Source organism: Leopardus geoffroyi, chromosome C1 (assembly GCF_018350155.1).
Source record: "Leopardus geoffroyi isolate Oge1 chromosome C1, O.geoffroyi_Oge1_pat1.0, whole genome shotgun sequence".
NCBI lineage: Eukaryota > Metazoa > Chordata > Mammalia > Carnivora > Felidae > Leopardus > Leopardus geoffroyi.
Window position 1 is genome coordinate 202744562 of NC_059328.1, and position 21825 is coordinate 202766386.

A 21825-nucleotide genomic window follows, 5' to 3' on the forward strand; every position below is an offset into this window, starting at 1 on the left:
CAGATACACTTTTATTGCATATGTGGTTCCAAAACAAGAGGAAGGAAAAGGGATTAAGAATGCTCTCATCACATTTTGAAGATCCGACCTGTTAAATACTCTGTGATCTCTCCTTTTTGAGTCCAAATCGCATTGATAGCAGCCAGCACTTGTAATATTTCATATTAGGTGTTTATTTTTAGCTATCTGCCAGTCACACCCCACGGGGCCAACCTCATCGCATGAGTTGCCACTCATCTTACATCAGATTCTCTTCTGGTTGCTTTGTGCTTCTTCCCGGCAGGAGTTCAAAGAAGGACGCAGAGCCAGCCACACAGCCCCACAAGTCCTCTTTAGCCACAGGGAACCACCTCTGGAGCTGAAAGATACCGACGCTGCCGTGGGTGACAACATTGGCTATATTACCTTCGGTAAGCAGGGTGGGATGCTGAGGTTGGGAGCCTTTGATGCATTCACACTGCAGGATGCCAAAACCCAGACAGACCTTTGTTAAAATGGAAAAGGGGCGAAAGCAGGCGTACCACGTTGTTCTTGGCCATTGCTGTGGCTGCAGGAAGGTGTACCGTAATCATTTTCTTTTCTTCCTGTTGGTGTCAAGTGTTGTGAGTTGGAACCACACAAGCATTGCTGAGTAGCCGACTGGGAGTTCTCAGTCGTTTGGCATTTCTAAGCCAGAACTCCAGCCTGGCTGGAGTTCACTTACTGCACTGAAGAAATTTAAGCCTTCCCTTCTTACAGTCGCTCTAGACCAGTGAGCCGGCTCATTATTGTAGCTGATAGTGCGGAATAACAGCTCATTCACTGCACCTGATACCACTAAAATGTTGCCTTTTATGAAGTTTAAGTCCCCTCCATACTGAAGGTGTACCCGTTCATTGGTGATGAGCCCACTCATGTACCATATTTCATTAAAACTGAGCTCCGCTTTTTTTCATGTTACTGTCTTTGAGGTTGGGATGCAGCTTGGAGTTCGTGCATGCCACACAGTTTAGTTGGCAGCCTTTCTCTTTATGGTGTATAAACTGAGGGTAGACTTAAAATTGTTGGCATCTTAGATTCTGTGCCCTGTAGTGTTACTACCTCTTGTTTTGCTATTTGTTTCTTTTCAAGGTAAATTGACACAGAGGGCCTACCCTTTCTTATGAGGCATTCCTTTGCATTCTACCAAAACCTCATACTTGGAGGATTTTATTGCTCCCAAGATCACGGAGTAGAGTAGGTGGAAGAGATGGAGAGGATTCTGGGAAGCCAAAGGGAGGGGTGCAGAGGGCGAGGCTTCAGCTTATAGTGCCGAGGGAGGGGCTTTCCTCATCTCCTAGCCGAAACAACTTCTACTGCCGTGCCCATCGAGAGGGTTGAGGCCCTTAGGGCTTCGTGTCTAGTTTTCACCACAGGACCACAGAATCTTCTCTGGAAACGAGTTCCTTTGGGCTCACTGTGCCGCAGCATCCGGGGATGTAGGACAGGCAGGCTTTGCTAATCATGATCACTTAAGGTGAAGTGTTTTCTCTAAAGTACCCCCCAGATTGCCTGTAGTATCACCTAAAGAGGCTGCCGTGCTGCAGAGGCAGGAGCCAGCAGGTGGGACAGGTGGGGACAGATTCCAGAATGCACAGCCACAGGATGGGATCCAAACCTGGAGTGATGCCCGGGACCAAGCCCTTTTCTGGGGACCCCTGGTTTTCTACCATTGACCTCCTCCATTTTTCTTGACTTCCGGCATTTGCACTCACTGGTACCTGTCCTGGTTGTGGTATTTATCCTTTCCTCGTCTGAAGGAGGAGGATACAAGTGCATTGCACTAGGCAGGGAGAGGCTGGAGCCATCTGTAGGCTCTGACCTTCTATCTCTTTGGCCTTGCTGTTACACCCGACGCCTTGTTTGTGCCCCCACCCACAGTGCTGTTCCCTCGCCACACCAATGCCAACGCTCGAGACAACACCATCAACCTGATCCACACGTTCCGGGACTATCTGCACTACCACATCAAGTGCTCTAAGGTGAGAAGGGACCACGGCACCTTGGCTCCTATGCACCGGGTCGTTCTCTCCACCAGGGTTAATAACATAAAAAATCATTTCTGTGTGGGGCACACCTGGCTGGCTCAGTCAGCAGAACACGTGACTCTTGATCTTGAGGTCGTGAGTTCGAGCACCATGCTGGGTGTAGAGTTTACTTAAAAAAAAAAAAAAAAAAAAAAGTCATTCCTGGAGTCCAGCCTGTTGCTATGAACCCTGATGGTCCTAGAGACTTTAAGATATCATGGCCTTTCTTCCATCTCTTCCCCATAGTAAAGAGATGAATCTCTGTCTCCAGGAAGAGTTGCCCTCCTGCTTCCCTGCATGACCTTATGTCGCTCGTAAGGCATATGTTCCCAAACCTTCCTGATAACTTCTGCTGAAAGCAAAGCTGTCTTTCTAGAACACGACTGCTTCAGTATCCGTTGTGTTTGTTTCCAGGCCTATATTCACACACGTATGCGGGCAAAAACATCTGACTTCCTCAAGGTGCTGAACCGTGCACGCCCAGATGCCGAGAAAAAAGAAATGAAAACAATCACGTGAGTAGGGCAGCCTCCCAGCAGGACCGCCATCCTCTCCTAATCTCACCGAGAGGGAAATGGTGTTGGAGACCTGGTGCTCCAGGTGTCTGGGCAGCAGCTACATGTGAAGCAGGCAGGATGGGGGCCTGTAGCCACCTGACTGACTAAAGATGCAGTGGACAGGTTTTCACTTCTGACGGGGCTGGGCTGCATTCTCTTGTTTCCACATCTTTGTGAGCTAGGAGAATGGCAGCTAGGGGACGCACAGAGGGACCTTTTTACTGAGATAGCTGTGTTCTCCTTGGGCAGTCTTGTCCTGTCAAGGTCTGCCTGGAGAAATGGAGAGATTTGCTTAAGGACGTTGAGTTGAGTGAATAGGTCTGGAGCCGCCCACTCAGTGTTTTGATCCCCTGGTCTGCTTCTCAGCAGGAATTTTGCATGAAGACGAAGTTGTCTCTGAGATGGAAATGTGGACTGGCGCTCCAGTGTTGGCCCTGCATGCAGGAGAGTCAGTGTGCCCTAGAGCCTAGCTAGAGATTGAGGTCTTTGGGCAAAATGTCAGGTCTTAGTTCCCCTTCTGCTGAAGCTTAGGTGATCCTGTTCTCAAGATAAGGTAACAGGTGCTCATCTGCCAACCTTTGTGCCCGTTCAACGCAAGTCTGGAGGCGAACGAAGCTTCCGCGTACCCCTCGCAGCCAGTGCATTTGCCGACACCTGGTTCTCTTGGGGGTGATCTTTGGCAGGTGTGGTGTGCATAGGACCCCAGGTCCCCTCCCCTGACATGTGAGGCCTCTCCTGCCAGACTAGTTTCTGCTTCCACTTGACAGGATGAGAGAGGTGCCTGAGCAGAGGATTTCCAGTCTCCAATATAGGTAGTTGAAGTCACTCCTGACTTCTTTAGGCAAAGGCTTAGGGGCTGCCCATCTCATGAAATTGGTACCAAAGGCCTCTCTTCTGTAGTAGCTCTGCACCTCCTGCCCAGAGCCTAAGGAGGGGTGTTCAACCTATAGCTGGATCCTCTGCTTCCAGAGAGGCGTCCAGATGCTCTGGTTACAAAATGGCAGCATTATGCCTTCTACCCTGCAGCTTCACAGCAGGGCCTAAAATGGGCAAAACAAATCCAGTGGGGAGGGTATGTGTCCTGGAACACACATACTCTTGCTGCCCCTCCAGAACCCTGCCTCCCTCCTGGGGTTTACAAGTTCCCCTGCCCGCTCCCCCCCCCCCCCCCCCCCCCCCCGCTTTCCATGGGACTACTCTTCTCACCAGGCACCACTTTGGTGACCTCAAGTGTGAGGCAGCTGATTCTGTGCCGTTTTCAGGGCCAGTGGAGAGACTAAACCAGCAGCTAGGCACAGCGGAGGGGAGGCTGGGCTCTGTAACTAGTCAGTCATGGGGCTGCCTGCGCCATCTTCAGCCCAGTAACCTCTTGTCTGGTCAGAAGAGCCCACCAAAGCAGCCACCGCCCAGTGTCTCCCCACAGGGCTTCTCCCCTCCCCTCCCCTCTGGCCCCACTGGCAGGTGGCCTTGCGGTTGCCACAGAGCAAGTGCACCTGTCTTGGGCTGGGGCAGGAGCAGCTCCAAGTTATCTGTGAGTCTCCTTCCTGGGACACACGAAGAGCAGCTTTGCCTTTTTCTGTCCTGTGATCTCTCTCTAGCAGAGATGGGCCTCAGAAAGGGGAGGGGGAGGCTAACAACCGCATCCAGGCTGAAAACCAGGTCGTGTTAGTAAGGATGAGTAGAAGAAGCCAGGACCCTCACACACAGCAGAGAAGGAGGGTTTGCATGGAACAGGATGGCAGGCCTGGCTCAGAAGCCAACTGTACGTGTCCTTGCCCCACAGTGCTCTCTGCCAGAATCGAACACTCGTGAGCTTTGCACAGCGCGGGGAGACGGGGGCTGATAAAGTATGGTTTCGTTTTGGGGTAAGATGTTCAAGGCAGGAAATTTTAGCCCCCATATCTTTGCCCCAGTTTTCCATCTTTCTCAACCCCAGCTTCCAGGCTGCTTTACCAAATAACTTCTGTCTTTGGGAAGCAGCCTGTTCCCAAAGCTGGCCCTTCGGAGAAATACTAGGTGGGACAGAACAGAGCACCAGGACTCAGGAGCCTAACGTCAGGCGAGTGTTCTGTAACCCTGGGATATGGCCCCACATGGCAACACAAAGTGCCTGTACTTGGAAAGTTTGAGCATCTTGCTCCCATGGTGAAAAATGTAAGGGACTGCTGTCCACGAGCCCGAAAAGGTACAAGCTGTGCAGGAGGAGCCTGAGCTCTCGACCAAGAAGAGGGTTGAGCCCAGTCTGAGATTCAGGTTGGTCTAGGCCATCCAGAAATTGTGGGCAAGGGATCCTCCCATCTCACTTGGTACATTTAATGCCCTTGTGGGCTTGGCACAGATGCTACCCGGGACCCCAGAGTATTCAGCACGAGGAGCTGACGAAACTCTCCGAGCTGGGTCTTGTTCCGGGCCTAGACGTCCTCTCTCTCGGATGTCATCCCTAGTCCAGGAGTGTGGGGTGGCAGGAAAGGGGACCCAGAGACCCTCACACTTCTCTCTGCTTTTGAAGGGGGAAGACGTTTTCATCCCGCTAACTCTTGGGAACGGGAAGAGGAGGCGGCTGGCAACTGAAGGCTGGAACACTTGCTACTGGATAATCGTAGCTTTTACCGTTGCACCTCTTCAGGTTCTTAAGGGATTCTCCGTTTTGGTTCCATTTTGTACACGTTTGGAAAATAATCTGCAGAAACGAGCTGTGCTTGCAAGGACTTCATAGTTCTCAAGAATTAAAAAAAGAAAAAAAAAAAGAATTCCACTTGATCAACTTAATTCCTTTTCTTTATCTTCCCTCCCTCACTCTCCTTGCCTTCCCCCCTGTTTTCCAAGCTGTTTCGCTTTGCAATATGTTACTGGTAATGAGTTGCAGGATAATGCAATCTTAACTTGTTTTCTCCTAAGTATTTGAGTTCAAAACTCCTGTATCTAAAGAAATACGGTTGGGGTCATTAATAAAGAAAATCTTTCTATCTTACGTGAGAATTTGCTGGGTTTCTAGACTGAGTCCAAAAGAGAGAGGAGGGTACACGTGGCACTACCCTTGAGCCTACAAACCCAATCTGGAAAACCTTACTTTCAGGAGTGCCTCGGCCCGCCTTAGAGGAGAGAGAGAATGGCTGGCTAGTGAGCTCTTGGTTGGCGTTTCTGAATAAACTTGAACCTGTTTCCTGTATAGCTTTGTTACTAAGTCTGTCTGGCTGTGGCCAAGAAGCTACTGGGCCTGGGACAGTTATATTAAAGTGTTTCTGGCTTACTCTTATCATGAGTAATGCACAGCATTCCCAGAATGTGTTCCATGGCCTGTGTTCTTCTGCAGGACATTGATGGGTATCAAGGTGTGGACCTAATGCAGACCAACTGGCCACTGTTTCTCTTCTCACACAACAACCCAAAAGACGGGCCCTCCACAAAATTCACTTTGGGAGATGCTCAGTAGAGAGCCTAGCAAAGTATGCTGATCCCCAAAATCAAATCAGTTCAACTGAAAGCTAGCGTGGTAAAGAATCATCAGGAGAATTTTCTGAGTACCTGAAATGATCTGAGGGCCAGCCAAATTGTTTCTAGCTTTTTGCTTTCCCTTCTAACTTGTCTCCACCTAGTGCGGTACGTTTCAAACTGGTTTGAGACCCATTAATGAATTGTGAACTCCTGACTTTTTTATTTCCTAGACGGGTTTGAGATCATTGTAGGCTCATATGCAGTTACAAGAAGCAATACAGAAATCCTGTATACACTTCACCCAGCTCCCCCTAGTGGCAACATCTCGTAGGACTGTAGCACGGTGTCACCACCAGGACGAGGTCGTAGACACAGTCCTGGCCATTCTCATGCACGTGCACACGTGTGTATATGTGTGCCTTGTGTGTTTCTGTGTGTGCCTCTCATGTGTGTAACTTCATCACCAGCGTTTTTAATGGGATGGCATGGATCGGAGTGCACGACATTTCTTAAGGGTAAGTACTGACTTTGGGTTGTGTTTTAGTTGTATACACGAAAAACGTCCTCTTAACTGTGGTCACAGTCAAGAAATCTGAAAGCTACGTGTCATTCAGTCATCTGGACTTCACTGAATCAGGACTCTTAGCTCAGGACGTAGCTAAGTGCCCATCCCAACAAATGTGGGCCCTGCGGAATGCTGGCCCTGGTGGGACTGGGCCCTTGTCACCTGTTTCTGGTGGGCGGAACACCTATTGACTGCAGCAGCAGCCCTCTTACGGGGAACTGGCACTTAGTTGCCATTTCAGTTCCCTTTGGTCTCATTGGAAGTTAAGACCGTCTCAACAGTGAGGCTAAAGACCCAAGCCTGGGTCTGCTCTGGGGGCTGTTTTGAGTTCAAGCAATGCTACCCCCTTCTGGAGATCACCTAAAATCACCAGTGTCTGTGGCTTTTAGGGAGCCGTGGAGAATCTGGTTTAACCCTAACAGGAAGGACCAGGGTTTCTTCTGCCCGTAGACCTGACTTAGGGTTTTCTGAGGCCAAGATCCTGGCCAGGATTATGCCCGGTGGCTCCCAAGGGCTCGTCTGCTCTTGTCTACAGGGAGTGAAGTTTTGACAGTGGCTTCTGGAGGCCAGCCAGGGTCCAGGAAACCCCAGTGCCCTGTCACTTCCATTCATCCAGTTGGTGAGTACCCCCAGCCCTCGCATACCGCATCCACCCAGTCCCAGGCACCGAGGGTCAGCAAAGAGCTTCAAATATCCCAAGGGATAGAGTGAATGGAGGAGGCCCAGGAGGATTCCCTGGTGGGATTTGGCCCCTTGACCTAGGCTCTACCTGAGGAAAAGAATGAGGACCACGAAGAGGGCTCTCCAGCCTGCAGCTGGAATGAAGCATCTGGAAACCACCTGTACCAGAGCCCTCCTGTGGGCCTAGGGGAGGCTGGGGATGAGTCCTGGCCAGAGACTGATGGGGAAGCAGAGAAGGACTGGATGGTCCAGTAAGGAAGAGAGAGGGCTGAGTGGGGACAGAACCCAGGCTTCCCAGCTCCCATGGCCTAAGATGTCCCCTTCGTACGTCATCCCACACACAATGTTTAGACAAAGCAGCAGAGAAGAAACACAGACATCCTGGATCTCGTAGGGAGGAGGCCATGGCTGGGAACAGAAAGACGTCTGTTTATTCCTGGCAATCCAGTATTTGAGGGGCCCCACACCCACTTCTGCCCAGGCCCCAGGCTGAACTCTCCCAGAGCCTCTGACTTCTGCTCGACCAGATAGCGTGGGTCTGAGGGCCAGCTGCTGTAAGCCAGTCTCCGGCAGCCAGCTCCCTTGAGGATGGGTTTGAGGCTGGATGCTTTCCTCCTCCCACTTTTTGTCCCAACAGAAGTTCTGCTCCCCAGGTCCCCCCAACCACTGTACAGGATTGGCAGAGCTAGACCCCTCGGCCCCCAACCTTCAGCCCAGGTCTACCCCACCACCACCCCCGCCGAGGGCACAGAAGTCCCCTGGCTCCGTCTACCTGTGCTCTTGAGCAGGGAAGTCTTTGTCCTCATGGCTCATCTCCAGCTTTCTCACAGTTTCATCCTGCTCCCTCCCACTTCAGGCCTCAAGGGGGTGTAACTGGCTTCTCTCCAGCACCCCAAGACCTCACCTGATACAAGTGAAAATTGGAGCATCATGCCTCTTGTCTTCCTAGCCTTGAACTTGCCCTTCCTCTCCTGTACCTGGTTTCCCCAGTGTCTCTCTGGAGCAAAAGCACCCTTCCCCTCTTGCTTTTCGCGAGCTGTCTTTCTGCCTTTCTCTACAGAGTTCTTTCTTAGAGGATACAGGTGGCTGGAGGAAGGGACATGCAGAGAAGGGCAGAAATCCTAAGATGTTAATAGCAGCTGCTTTTCATTGCGTGCTGGTGTGCCTAGCGCTTCATCCTCATCACACATTATCTCGCTTAGTCTCACAATAGGTGAGCACAATATTTTCTACAGATGAGGAAACTAAGACAAAAGAGCTTTAGTACTTTGCCCAAGTTCACATAAATTAAGAAAAAAAAAAAAAAAAAAGGATCCCAGCCAGGATTCTGGGATTCAAACCCAGGCTTTCTGATGCCAACACTAGCTCATGCCTCTTAATCATCGTGGAAGCGGAAGGAAATGAATCATTTGTTGAGACCCCCACCCCACATTAAGTGTCAGGCACTGTAATATATGCAGCCACACATGTTGCTCTGTGATATTCCTCACAGCAGCCCAGAGAGGTGGTTTCACTTTGTTCCCATTTTACAGATGGGAAAATTGAGGCCCCGGGGTAGCTTGCCCAGTGTCACACCCCCAGAGCCATTTTTACCTCATAGCCCAGAACTTGACTCAAAGTAGTTAAGAAAAGTGTGGACTGACCCCAGGTTCTAGAAGGCAAGGCTGGCTTTTATAAGCTGAAAGGGATCAGATGAGAGCAAAGTTCCAAACACCCCTGCCACTGCCACCATCAGACATGGAGCTGGAAGTGCTGTCAGCCGGATGGCCACTCCAGGGGGTTAAAAATGTAAATGTATTGGGGCTCCTCGGTGGCTCGGTCGGTTAAGTGTCCAGCTCCAGTTCAGGTCATGATCTCACAGTTCGTGAGTTCGAACCCCGCGTTGGGTTCTGTGCTGACAGCTCAGAGCCTGGAGCCTGCTTCGGATTCTGTGTCTCCCTCCCTCTCTGCCCCTCCCCACTCACGCTCTTTCTCAAAAATAAATAAACGTTTAAAAAATACAATAAAAATGTAAATGTATTAGCTGGGACAGGAAGTGGGGGATGGACAAAGCCATTTTTATTCATTAACTGGGATGCATTTCTCAGATTAGCTAGGCTAGCGGATGATGGCTCCAAGTTGGGTGACCTGAGGTAGAAGATGGCTGGCGGCTGGAGAGGGGGCACGCTGGCACAGGACAGGGAGAGGGCACTGGACTCAGAGGGGAAGGCCTCGCAGTCAGCAGCTCTGGGTGTGCCGGGTCCCACCCCCAGGGGCGGGGCCGGGCTGAGCCCCACCAGCCCCGGCTCCATCCCTCCAGAACCCAGGCAGGGGCAGAGCCTGGGCAGCAGAGAGCCCGGGGCCCTGCTGTCCCCGGGTTGTGGAGGCACCATGCCCTCACCGGCCGGGACACCAGACAGCACCAGAAGCCCTGCGGGCCTGCCTGCAGCAGCTCCCTGACACTCTTGAGGAAAGCCTAGACCGGGCCAGCAACACCTGTCCCCAACAGCCATGTGAGTAGCTGCTCCCCTGCCCCCACCCAGCACCCAACCTCTTCTGGACACCTCAGACCCCGATCCTCAGAGGCCATTGCCTTGGCCAAAGCCACCAGAGCCTCCAGGGGGTGCAGGTCATGGGGCCAGCACTCTGCTGGGAAGGTGGCCCTGGGGCTGTCCCTGCCTTTCTCGCTGCACTGGTGGAGGAGGGGTGGGGACTCACGCCAGGGGAGTCCTTGGGAGCTGGAGCTCCAGAGTCCAGGTTGGAAGGACCGGACCCTGAGGTCTCGTGGAGTTTCATAGAGTTGGTGGCGCGGGGACAAAGGGAACAGAAACCAAAGGGCCTGCTAGAGAGGGAAGGATGTCCTGGGTAGAGAAAAGGGGTAGGGGTGGGGGAGGTTGAGGAAGAGGAAACAGGCTGAGGGGAGGGGAAAGGGGCAGCAGCCTGGTGGGGCTTGGCGGGCCTAGGGGGACTGGGAAGAGGAGTAAGGCAGCATCTCCTGAGCTCAGGGTGGTGGTGGTGCCCTCGGTTCCTATGACCTGGGGGTGGGGGCAGCTGGGAATCCTTTCCGTGTTGACTTAATCCTAGCAACAGCAGCTGCTCCCCGGTTGACAGCAGCAGGAGCTCCCCCGGGGCCAGGACCCTTCTTCCTCCCCATGATGTGGCCTCAGCAGCCGGGGTGTCGGAGGGGGGCCGAGAACACAGAGCCAAGAAAGGGAAGGAGAAGGACAGATCAAAGTCACAGAACGGCCAGGCCCTGCCCCGGCTGCCCCGCGGCTCCCCCTGCCCCTCCTCTGGGCTCAGCTTCAGCTCCCTGAGGCGTGGCGGGGTGTCCTCCTTGCTGCTGGCATCTTCACTCTCCCTCCTCTCCTCCTCCAGTTCCAGGAAGGGCCCTGTTGCTAGTGTGGTGAGGATGAGTCAAGTTTATGGGCTGGAAGTCCTACCCGGAGGCTGCTCATTGAGCTGTAACCAGCTACAAAGATGGCCGAGGGGCAGGGCAGGGGATGCAAGGGACAGAGTACCCCGCTTGCTGCTGCCACCCGTGGCCCTGGCCTGTCACTAACTCCAGCGTTCAGCAGGCCCTGCCTTTGCCTCCGCCTCTGCCTCACTCCTGCCCCCGCCCTGCAACCCTCAGCAACCCACCCTCTCCTAATACTCTGGTGCCAACCAGGCTGTGAGCATCTAGGGACAGGGACCCCTCTCCTGGCACTGGCCCCAGCCCAGCCTGAAAGGGGCTCTCAACTGTTGGCCGGCCAGAAGACCACTACACGCCAGCCAGACCTCCCTGTTGGCTGATTTAGAGGTCTTGCCTTGTGGATCCAGAGATGCTTCGGGGCTCTGGGGCTGGGTGGGTTGGCTTTTCAGTCTAACCGGAGGCATAGACACAGCTGCCCTGAGGGGGGGTCAGACGGAAAGTAGCCATGGCCAACACGGCAGGATGGGGAACTGGTCAGCTCTAGCTGGTGCTACCCTGCAGGACATACTTGTTGCTGGACAGGACTTTTGAAGAGAAGCCAGAAGTAAGAATTTTTATGTAACTTTTTAATCAGCCACTGATGGAAAAAAAAAAAAAAATGCGTATCAACAAACAAGATAAGGCCCGCAGTCTGTGGGTGTGCAACCTCTGGTTGCATGTGCAGCACCCCCTAATTTTGGCTGCCGTTTTCCATCCAGGCATGCTGGCGGCTGCTCCAGGCCTCCCCCGTCCCCAGGCCCAAGATGACACCCAACGGCACCAGGGAGGTGCCCAGCCCCATCCCCGTGGGGGCCTTGGGGCTCTCCCTGGCCCTGGCAAGCCTCATCGTCGCTGCTAACCTGCTCCTGGCCTTGGGCATCGCCAGGGACCGGCACCTGCGCAGCCCACCCTCTGGCTGCTTCTTCCTGAGCCTGCTGCTGGCCGGGCTGCTCACCGGGCTGGCGCTGCCCGCGCTGCCCGGCCTCTGGAGCCAGAGCCGCCGGGGCTACTGGTCGTGCCTCTTCCTCTACTTGGCGCCCAACTTCTCCTTCCTCTCCCTGCTCGCCAACCTCCTGCTGGTGCACGGCGAACGCTACATGGCGGTGCTGCGGCCCCTGCGGCCCCGCGGGAGCACGCGGCTGGCCCTGCTCCTCACCTGGGCTGGCCCCCTGCTCTTTGCCAGCCTGCCTGCTCTGGGCTGGAACCACTGGGCCCCCGGCGCCAACTGCAGCTCCCAGGCTGTCTTCCCAGCCCCCTACCTCTACCTCGAAGTCTACGGGCTCCTGCTGCCTGCCGTGGGGGCTGCCGCCCTTCTCTGCGCCCGCGTGTTGGCCACCGCCCACCGCCAGCTGCAGGACATCCGCCGCCTGGAGCGGGCAGTGTGCCGCGGCGCGCCCTCAGCCCTGGCCCGGGCCCTTACCTGGAGGCAGGCGAGGGCGCAGGCCGGGGCCACGCTGCTCTTCGGGCTGTGCTGGGGGCCCTACGTGGCCACCCTGCTCCTCTCGGTCCTGGCCTACGAGCAGCGCCCGCCGCTGGGGCCCGGAACTCTGTTGTCCCTCATCTCGCTGGGCAGCGCCAGTGCGGCAGCCGTGCCCGTGGCCATGGGGCTGGGTGACCAGCGCTACACGGCCCCCTGGAGGGCGGCCGCCCAGAGGTGGCTTCAGGTGCTGCGGGGAAGAGCCTCCCAGAGCGGCCCCGGCCCTGGCACTGCCTACCACACCAGCAGCCAAAGCAGCGTGGACCTCGACTTGAACTAGGGGAAGGGCCTCCGCTCGCTCCTACGAAAAGCAGCCCGTCCATCTCGGCCACCGCACCTATCTCTTCTCATCTCCTCTCTGTCCCCACGCCTCTGGATCAGACACCTGCCCTGATCTGACCCCACCCTGATGGAATAAAGCTCCTTCCACCCGGTTTATGGTTATCTCATTCCACATCTCAGAAAAGGAGGCAGGTGGGACAGCAGCAGAAAAACTGAAGCCATACGTGCATCGAGGGAGACTGCAACCGAGTCACCCGGAGGGGAGCACGTGCCACCGCCTGAGAGGCTGGGCTGAGATACCTCGAAATCTAGCAGATTGTGCAGCGAATCTCAACCCTGACAGGCCCCTGACTGGTTCCTCATTTCCAGGCGCCACAAAATCCACACACACACGCCATCTCTGGGAAGTATATTTTATTTACATTTTTAAAATCTGTAACTAATATCTCTTCCTCCTTTCCACCCCCCGAGACTTGGGAAGGGAAAGAACGGGGACCTCAGAGACCTACTCCCCACGTCCAAACACACACCCCCGTGGCTCACACCAGCAAATGAAAGTGAAAGAGAAAGAGGCCTGACCCCCCTCTGAAGGGTCCGCAGGTCTGGGCGAGGGTAGGGGGGCCAAGGGGTGGGTCTCTTAAGAGAGGGGACAGGGGGGCAAGTCAGTTTGAAGGGGTTGGAAAGTAGTCCGAGGCCCCCCCTCCTCTTCCCTCGTACCCTACCACCTCTGCTGGTGGGGTTCTCCCTTCACCCCTCAACACCAGACACAGAGCAGAGGCTGCAGCCATTAGCGGTCAGGTCTCTGGACACAAAATACTTTTGCTTTGTGGTCTCCTGACGTAGTCACCACCAGGGAGGCATCTCTGTGGACAGAAAACACAGGTCGATGGGACGGAATGACCTGGGCCCGGCCCCAAGCCTGCTACCCAGAGGCCCTCGGCTGGTCTCCTCCAGTGCATCCTCAATTCTAGATCAGTAGTGCCTGGCGCCGGGCTGCTGGGCCCACATCGACTGAACACATCTGGATCAGCCATCCGTCAGGGGATCAGAAAAGAGCCGCAGCAGCGAGGGAGACGATCCCCGCCCCTTAGCCCCGGAACCGAGACGTGAGGCCCCAGGTACGTCACTGTCAACCCGAAGTGACAACTCCCTCAGGCTGCCCAGCACTTCTGCCTCACAAGCCACCACCAGGCCTTGGCTCCCAGCTTCCCTCAGGAATCCCCTCCCGCACCCCAAGGACCCTATGGCCCCCCATGTGCTATTCCCACCTTCCGAGTACACAAGGAGACTCTAGCCCTTGCCCAATTCACTTACTTGCTGAGGGCAAAGTCCAGGATCTCGGCCGTGTGGCCCCGGTAGTCAGTAAGCAAGCGGCCGGTCCGAGCGTCCCAGAGGCGCACGATGCCGTCCAGGCTGCAAGTGTAAACCACGGCGGTGCCTGCCTCCCACAGCAGTTGCACGATGCCCGACTATGCCAGGGTACGACAGAGACACAGCGGAAGTCAGGGGCGGGAAAGCTGACAGGCGTGTGCCCCCACCCGCCTCATGGAGGGAGGAGGGGAGGAGAGAGCCACAGCCATAGCTGCGGGCGGCCTGTACCTGGTGCTGACACTGGTGCCTAAGAGTCTGTGTAGACAAGTCATAGATGGCCAAGGTCCCGTCCAGGTAGCCAACAGCTGCAAGAGGCATCCTGGGCAGAGAAGAGAACCACGAAGGCTCGCAGAGGGACCTGGACTCGCGCACTCTTCACTCCTCCCCGGTTCCCCAGCCCAGGCACCTCTCACCAAGCCCCCTTCTCCCCAGCTGCCTTTGGCTCCAGGCCGAGGCCTTTCTCTCACTCACACGCTGCAGAAGCCCAAGGACTCCACAGAATTGGACTCGCTCTCCTCCCCTTCTCCCACGCTGGGCTGGGAGGCCACGGTTTCAGGTCTGAAAACACCCACTACCTGTAAGTCACGGGAGAGAATCAGAGGATCGGAGGAAGGCTGACTGGAAGGCGGAAAGGCAACGGGAAAGGGGCCGAGAGAATAATCAGAGAGGAAGAGGAAGACACAGAAAGCAGAGCCTAACAGCCAGGCTCCAGGTCGCACTCACCTTGCCGGTGGTGGCACTGACCAGCTTGGCCTGGCAGTCCACAGAGCCAGTTAGGATCAGGCTGCCGTCCTGGTTGGTGGCGACACAGGTCAGAGGGCCCTGGTGACCCTCAGTCCCTAGGATGGAGCAGATGGCTAAGTCAGGCTTTCTCCCAGCCCCTGAGTCCTGCCCCAGGTCTTCTCCACAGAGGCCCAGTTAACCCTTCCCCTGCCTTGGATGCTTTTATTTACTTATTTATTTTAATATTTATTCATTTTTGAGAGCGACAGAGACAGCGCAAGTGGAAGGAGGGGCAGAGAGAGAGGGAGACACAGAATCTGAAGCAGGCTCCAGGCTCTGAGCTGTCTGCACAGACCCCGACGTGCGGCTCGAACTCACAGACCATGAGATCATGACCTGACACAAAGCCGGACGCTTAACCGACTGAGCCACCCAGGTGCCCCTTGGATACCTTTTAATACATGGATTGGGCTTCCCTGCTTCAGGTCCCAGATCCTGATGGTGCCATCTTCATAGCCGACCACAGCTCTCTTGCCTGGAGGGCCACAGGCACAGACGGAGAGAGAAAGCACCCCCAGGCACACCCAGCAAGGGGGGGCAGGGAGATGAGAAAGTAAGGGAACAGATGCTGCCCCAGGGACTAGTGGAGAAAACCGAGTTCGGGGTAGGAAAAGGGAAGCGGTCCTGCTCTGGGGTCTGGGTCCCTGCTCCAGACAGCAGGCCGTGGAGTCTGCAGGCCACGGCTTGGGAAGGAGCCCAGGAAGGTGAGTAAACCTGGATCCCACCTCTCCGCACCCAAGACTTACCATCAGGGAGGACTCGGCCACAGGTAGCTGGGCAGTTGGGACCTTGGAAGGTCTTGCAGTCACCGTTTGGGACCTTCCACATCCAGGCGTTGCCATCAGCCGTGCCCGCCAGTAGGACAGGTGCCCGAGGGTGCCATTCCATCCACTGGACAGAGAGGAAATCACCCTGTCGCCCCATTCCACCCAGGAGCCTGTCCTATAAGCTCCACCCAAGCTGCCCCTGCTTCCAAGGTCAGCACGGACGGCACAGGGAACAGACACAGACGCCCTTGCTCAAGGCACCCTGGGAGCGCACTGGCTTATAGCTGGCTTGGTCTGGTAAAGGCCAGACCGGACCCCCAAGTTCTCACTCTCTACCCGAGGCCCCACGTAGCTGAACACCACTCTGATGATCTCACCTCCAGATCTCCTGCTTCAAAGGACCAGACCTCCTCCTTGGTGTCCACCTGCCACACTTTCAAGAGGCCACTCATGTCCCCTGTGGCCACTAGGGTAGAGTCGTGGCTGAAACCAGCACAAGTAACCGAGTCTTTATGGCCTGCAAGGGAAAGTAGGCAGAAAGAGAGGAAAACATCAGGGTTCCCAGGTGTCTCGCCCCCAGAAAGGACCAGCTTGGTAGAAAAGAAGAGTGAGTCTCACCACCCCACCATAACAGGTGATCAAACTCACTGCCACTCCAGGAGTCGATACCCCCAGATCTCCTCAGGGGCGAACGCTGGCTTCCCACTCAACCATGCCTAGCCCGGCCTATGTCCTGCCCACACTGTCCACTCCACACCTCTGCCCAAAATACCCACTCCTCCTCTCTGCCTAACTATTCTCACACCAGGGCGCCTGGGTGGCTCAGTCGGTTGAGCGTCTGATTCTTGGTTTCAGCTCAGGTCATGATCTCACAGTTTCGTGGGTTCGAGCCCCGCGTCTGACTCTGCGCAGGCAGCACAGAGCCTGCTCAGGATTCTCTCTCTCTCCCTCTCTCTCTGTCCCTCCGCTGTGCACGCTGTCTCCGTCTCTCTCTCAAAATAAATAAATAAACTTTAAAAAAGTTCTTAAATCAAACAGATAAAGAAATAAATATTCCCACACCAGTGCTACCTCCTCCCAGACCTTTCCCACCCTCCTCTGGCCAACAGTGGCTCCCTCCGCAGTGCCCAAGACAGACAAAGTTACTCTGCTTTGAGAGCCTCAGGCCCAGCACAGAGCTGGCACAAAGTGGGGCCCACTAAATGGCTACTGGGTGCACAACCACTGCAGGCTAGCCCCCTAAGACCGCTACAGGAACACGACCTCACCCGCGCCCCTCACCTGCACACTCAAAGAGAAGCTCCCCATCACTGAGCCTCCACACGAAAGCTTTGTCGTCTTCACCCCCTGTCACCGCCAAGGTGTTGGTCTTAGGGTCCAGGCTCACGCAAAACACGGATGCTGTCCCAAGAGATATTCCATAAATGAACAGGGCTCCCCGCTAAGGTTCTGTCCTTTAGAACCTTCAGGAAGCCCACCCCGTTCCACCCAAAGCAGCATGTATATCCTCCTGGAAATGAAGGGCGCATCCAAGTGCTTCGAAGTTTCAAACATCAGGTTGTTGAAGAAATCCCTCCAAAAGCTTGCCAAGCCCCAAGTCCCTCCCCAGGGCTGACCCCTTCACTACCCCAGACTCGTGCATAGACAAGAGGAGTGTACATGTGCAAGGCTTCCAATTCTCCGCACGGGCTGCCACCAGGCTGAGCACAGAGTGGGACAGCACCGTGTGACTTACCTTATTAAGAGCTAATATTGGAAAAGATTATATAAAATGCGCTCAAAAAGGTACTATCATCCCTAATTTACAACAGGGTAATTTTCTGAAAAGAAACTAAGACCCAGAGAGATTAATAAAAATCGTAAGTCAGTAAGCAGCCACAGGAGGATGGGAACCCAGGTGTCTCGGCTGGCTCAGGAGCCACGCTCTCTCCCATTCCATCACAGTGTGAGCTCCAGGCCCGTCTGTTTCCCCACCTCCACGTCCCTTCTAATGCTCCGTACAGAGCAGGTGTCTGATGTTCAAATGCCCACCTGCACTGAGTTTCTGACGGATCTCCTCAGAGACCTACCTGAGTGCAATGCAAAGGTGACTTCGCTATCATCTGGGCCCTCCATGCTGCCGACCACCCCTTCCTGGGGTTCCAGAACCCAGCCCTCCTCGTTGCCCTCTTCCTCTTCTTCCTCTTCTTCAAAGTCCACATCTTCCATCTCTTGGGCCAGATCATCTGCTTCGGGGAGAGGGTTAAAAGATGGGGCTCGGCAGGCAATAAGAAAGAGGGCAGGGGAGAGGTGTGGGGAGGCCTGACGCTGGCGTGCAGCAAGAGGGTCGGCTGAGGTCAGGCAGCCAGGGTGAAGCGGGGGCGAGAAGCCGCAGGGAGGAGGGGGCATCTGGGACGGAAGACAGGAGAGGTCTGAGGACCTGGGGTTGGCCAGAGACAGTGTAAGAAGGGAGGACCGAGGGGATGATGGGAAGGGGGTGTGTGAGGGGAAGGGCCAGAGGAGGCGTCAGGGGAACCCCCACCCCTGCCAGGCCTGAGAACTAAGTGTGGGGGTAGGGCAGGGGGGAAGGGCGAAGGAGGTCGGTAGGAATGACCGGTGGGGAGGGGAAGGGAGAGGGGGGAAGCAGGGGTCAGAGGCCAGGGGTGAGAGCCTCCTGTCCCACGGCCTGAGGAGCGGCAGTTCTCACCTGGGTCCGGCGGACCAGGATCCAGTTCTACCACCTCGATAATCTCCTCATCACCATGGAAGCTTAGGGTCTCCAGTGGAGGGGTGTCAGCAGCGGCCCCGCTCTCGGATTCGGACTCCATGCGGCGCAAGCGGCCGATCCACTTCTTTGGGCCCAAACGCCTCCCAGAGTCAGCTCTGCGCGACGACGCGGAACTCGAGCCCCTCCTCCCGGGAGGAAGTAGGCGTAAGCGACTCTCCGGCAGGAAGAGCGGCGGCCGTTAGGCCAATAGCGAAGGGGGCTGACTGGCTGACTCACCAATCACAGGGCAGAGTTGGGAGAAGGGGACGGGGCGTGGCAGAGAGAATCCAAACTCCGCCCGGCCTGGCTCCGCCTCCAACAGGAGGGAAACAAGCGAGCGTGCGCGCCTCCGGGGTCTCCTGGGAAGAGTAGTTCTCCTGGGTACCCTCGTGGGCTTCTGGGAGTTGTAGTTTCTGGTCTGTAGGCAGGACGGAAGGAGCGGGGGAGGCCCCTTACGCAAACTACAATTCCCGGCGGGGAGCGCGGTGAAGGGGGGTGGGATCTGAACATGGCGGCGGTGGTAGCTGCTACGGCGCTGAAGGGCCGGGGGGCGAGAAATGCCCGCGTCCTCCGGGGTAAGGAGAGGGACCCCGGGGAGGGCAGGACTGCAGGGGGTCCCCCTTTTTATACATCCCGACCAACGATAGCAGGAGGTCATGGCTGTCGGTTCCTGCCCGCACCCCTCTGCAGGATCATAAAGAGTCTGGGGGCTAAAAGATGCTCTCTAGAGGTCACCCAGTCCATCCCCCTGCCTTCAAGTTACACGACACCTCTAGGGTCATGCTGCGAGAGGGAGCTCCGAGGAAGCCTTTTAGACTCCCGCGCTCCAGGTGTTTCACACTCACCGCAGTGCAGAGGAAAGAGCCCTGGAATTCAGGAGGCTTGGGTTCTAGCCCCGGATAATTAGCAGTTTGACCTTGGGCGAAGCAGTTCATCTTTCGGGGCTTCGGTTTCCTCTTCTATAAAATGAGGGGATGGAGTAGACTACCTTTAAGCTCCCAGTGCTAACATTCTGCAGTTTGAAAACCTTTTTCTCGGATTTCCTTCATACGTCTTATGTGAGTCCCACTGCAGTCCTTCACATCCTGTCGTCTGAGCAGATGAAGAACAACGAAGCTCGTTCTCCTGGCACCAGGGTGATGAGCCCGCAGTGACGTGGAAGTGGCTTCCAAAGGTGCCACCTCGATGGCAATTTTCCCATTTCCCTTTGGATTCTCCCTGGCACTTGTTACTCCAAACTGCAGTCACTCCCCTTCCTCCCGCGGGCTTTCTTCTCATCCTCTCTTACTGACCTTTCTTCCTTCCATCCACAGGGATCCTCTCAGGAGCCACAGCTAACAAGGCCTCCCAGAACAGGACCCGGGCGCTGCAAAGCCACAGCTCCCCAGAGTGCAAGGAGGAGCCTGAGCCCCTATCCCCTGAGCTGGAATACATTCCCAGAAAGAGGGGCAAGAACCCCATGAAAGCTGTGGGACTAGCCTGGTGAGTTTCAGTTAACTCTTTGCCCACCAATGGGGAGTGGCACAGGGGAGGTGGGACCCAGAAACTTCTCTTAAGTTTCAGGTGGTGAGTTGAATCCAAGGTTGTGGGGACAGAATTGCTTGGTGTGAGGACTGGAATCTCAGAGGAATGGGGCAGGGGAGTTGGGAAAGTATGTGGAATTGGAGAGACAGTGGGCTTTCTGTGTAGTATGCTGAGCTAATCTGATGTGAATTTGGGCCCCTGGCCTCATTCTCTCTTTTGGGAGCTTGGGGTGAAACCCAGTTGAGACCTTTCATTGAGATCGTGTGAGATTACATTAGGTGTATAAGTAGCATCTACAAGGTGTTCAATACATCATTATTTGGATCTGACTCTGGCCTTAATATGTGTGGTTGGTCAATATTAAAAAGAAAGGAGAGGGACATTAACATATTTTTCCACACCTCAGGTGTGCCGGTACTTTACAGTGTAACGTTTTAGCTTTTCTGAGATAAATAGTACATCCCCTAAATACAAAAAACAAAAAGCATTACAAAAATTACGTCTTGTTTCACAGGAGGGAACTGAGGCTCAGAGGTGGGATTCTCACCAGGTCTTGTGACTCCATGCCCTTTCCCCCACACCAAAGTGTCTCCCAAGTAGCGGTTACTGAGATTAAGAGGGGGAGCCTGGGAGGGGATGTGGGGCAGTTAAGGTAGAGGGAAACTTTGCCAACACTTGGAGAAGGAAAGAGGATGGGCTGTGTGGAGACCCTTGCAGAGTCAGTATGGCAGGATTGCGGGACTCGTGTTGAGGAGTGTCAAGCTATAGGGGAGAGGAATGGAAAGGTGGACAGAGACCCACCACACTGGGCTTTTGGTGCTGTGCCTGGGAGTTTGGATTTGGCCAGAAAGTGACGGAGCGCTGTTACAGAGTCTTAAGCAGTGCAGCAGCAGGCTCTGATTTGCTTGGGACCCTCCAGCAGCCAGTGCAGAGGCTGCATAGACACAAGAGGTATTGCAGTGTGCGTGTCATCGATGAAGCTGGAATGAGATTCCCCCAGCTCCACTGGCTCAGGCCTGGCCCCTCCCCAAACCCCATGCACATCTCCCCACCCCTAGGGCCATCGGCTTCCCCTGTGGTGTCCTCCTCTTCATCCTCACCAAGCGGGAAGTGGACAAGGACCGTTTGAAGCAGATGAAGGCTCGGCAGAACATGCGGGCATCCAACACGGGCGAGTATGAGAGCCAGAGGTTCAGGGCCTCCTCCCACCATGCCCCGTCTCCTGAAGCCGGGTCGGGGGTGCAAGCCTGAGGAACACTGCAACCCTCCCCTAGACCGAATTGACTGTGGCCTCCAGAGCGCAAAGTCCTTTGGGTTTGGCCGTGATTCTGGTCCTTGCCTGTGAGGTCCACCAGAGGGCGCCTGATGCCCAGGCTGCTGCCAGCCCCTACCCCACCCCTCTGGAGAAGCCAGCCAAAGGCAAATAAAGTTATTAAGTGTTTTGAGCCGAAAGGAACCAGGACTGGGCTTGTGATTCCCTTGGGATGGGAGGGGCAGAGGGAGGGCTTGGTTCCTCACATACGCTCCCTCTCACAGAAGCACTCAGTGTTCCCGGCTGGCTGGTTGGGGAAACCACAGAGACTTAAGTACAACAAGCCTAGGCTCAGGCCCTGGGGACCAGGCCCTCAGAGCTGTTGGCCCGGAGGGTGGAGTCCTACTGAGCCTCTAACAAAAAATAAAGAGAATCAAAAAGGGCATTCAGGGTGTGGGGGAAAAAACACGACTCCTCTTGGTCTAGTCCAAGTGACTCAGCCTCTCTGGGCCTCAGTTTCCTTGTTTGTGAGAGGGTTTGGACTAGTGGTTTCTAAGACATGAGTTCTAAACTTGAACCTCTGGTCCATCTCCCCCCGTCAGTGTGAAAATCACGTGTACACATACAGCTTTGTGAGTAAGAGTTCCTAGCTCTCGTGTGCTTTTGTGAAGGGTCCATGATGCAGAAAAGGTCACGTTACCACTCTCATTCAGAGAGAGACCATTCGTCCACGCCAGACCCAGTATTGCTAAGGTTGAACCTTTACCGATCTACTGCGTCCATCACCAGGAAGCACTGGGGCAAAATATGTTTTGTGATCTTAGGCAAGGTAGAGGAAACCAAGCCAAAATGCAGAGGTAGGAAGTGGACGGTTTGGGCAGAGCCAGACCAGCCCTCCCAGACTGGACAC

General features: G+C 55.2%; 4 protein-coding genes across 9 annotated transcripts in view; 3 read left to right on the forward strand and 1 right to left on the reverse strand.

The window, feature by feature from the left end:
* Positions 1-5573, forward strand: part of ARPC2 (actin related protein 2/3 complex subunit 2) — a 29493-nt gene extending 23920 nt beyond the window's left edge. The window contains exons 8-11 of the mRNA XM_045481224.1: positions 284-410; positions 1900-2000; positions 2460-2560; positions 5112-5573. Of these exons, the coding sequence (XP_045337180.1) occupies positions 284-410; positions 1900-2000; positions 2460-2560; positions 5112-5136 (354 nt within the window). The 3' untranslated portion in view covers positions 5137-5573. The remainder of the gene's footprint in view (positions 1-283; positions 411-1899; positions 2001-2459; positions 2561-5111) is intronic.
* A 3745-nt stretch (positions 5574-9318) lies between these two features.
* GPBAR1 (G protein-coupled bile acid receptor 1) lies at positions 9319-12624 on the forward strand. The gene is made up of 2 exons (XM_045481222.1): positions 9319-9775; positions 11433-12624. The coding sequence occupies exon 2, from the start codon at positions 11478-11480 to the stop codon at positions 12468-12470; it is 993 nt and encodes a 330-aa protein (XP_045337178.1). The 5' UTR covers positions 9319-9775; positions 11433-11477; the 3' UTR covers positions 12471-12624.
* A 247-nt stretch (positions 12625-12871) lies between these two features.
* Positions 12872-18312, reverse strand: LOC123599457 (angio associated migratory cell protein). Of its 2 annotated transcripts, none has more exons than XM_045481213.1 (11): positions 18080-18312; positions 17463-17618; positions 16675-16794; positions 15771-15910; positions 15373-15517; positions 15018-15101; positions 14567-14682; positions 14315-14418; positions 14072-14162; positions 13787-13941; positions 12872-13335 (listed from the first exon to the last, which is right to left on the reverse strand). In XM_045481213.1, exons 1-11 carry the CDS (start codon positions 18198-18200, stop codon positions 13260-13262), a joined length of 1308 nt encoding a protein of 435 aa, XP_045337169.1. In that variant the 5' UTR covers positions 18201-18312; the 3' UTR covers positions 12872-13259. The 2 variants fall into 2 exon arrangements, with proteins under 2 accessions (XP_045337169.1, XP_045337168.1); XM_045481212.1 differs by having other exon boundaries at positions 17463-17621; positions 18080-18286.
* A 302-nt stretch (positions 18313-18614) lies between these two features.
* The window catches only part of PNKD (PNKD metallo-beta-lactamase domain containing), a 58865-nt gene continuing 55654 nt past the window's right edge, over positions 18615-21825 (forward strand). For 3 of the 5 annotated variants that reach the window (XM_045481214.1, XM_045481216.1, XM_045481217.1), the window contains exons 1-2: positions 18617-18714; positions 19453-19621. In XM_045481214.1, coding sequence (XP_045337170.1) covers positions 18648-18714; positions 19453-19621 — 236 coding nt within the window. In that variant the 5' untranslated portion in view covers positions 18617-18647. Of the gene's footprint in view, positions 18715-19157; positions 19314-19452; positions 19622-20721; positions 21120-21825 lie in introns of those variants that run through there. The other 2 variants (XM_045481220.1, XM_045481221.1) reach the window with 2 other exon arrangements.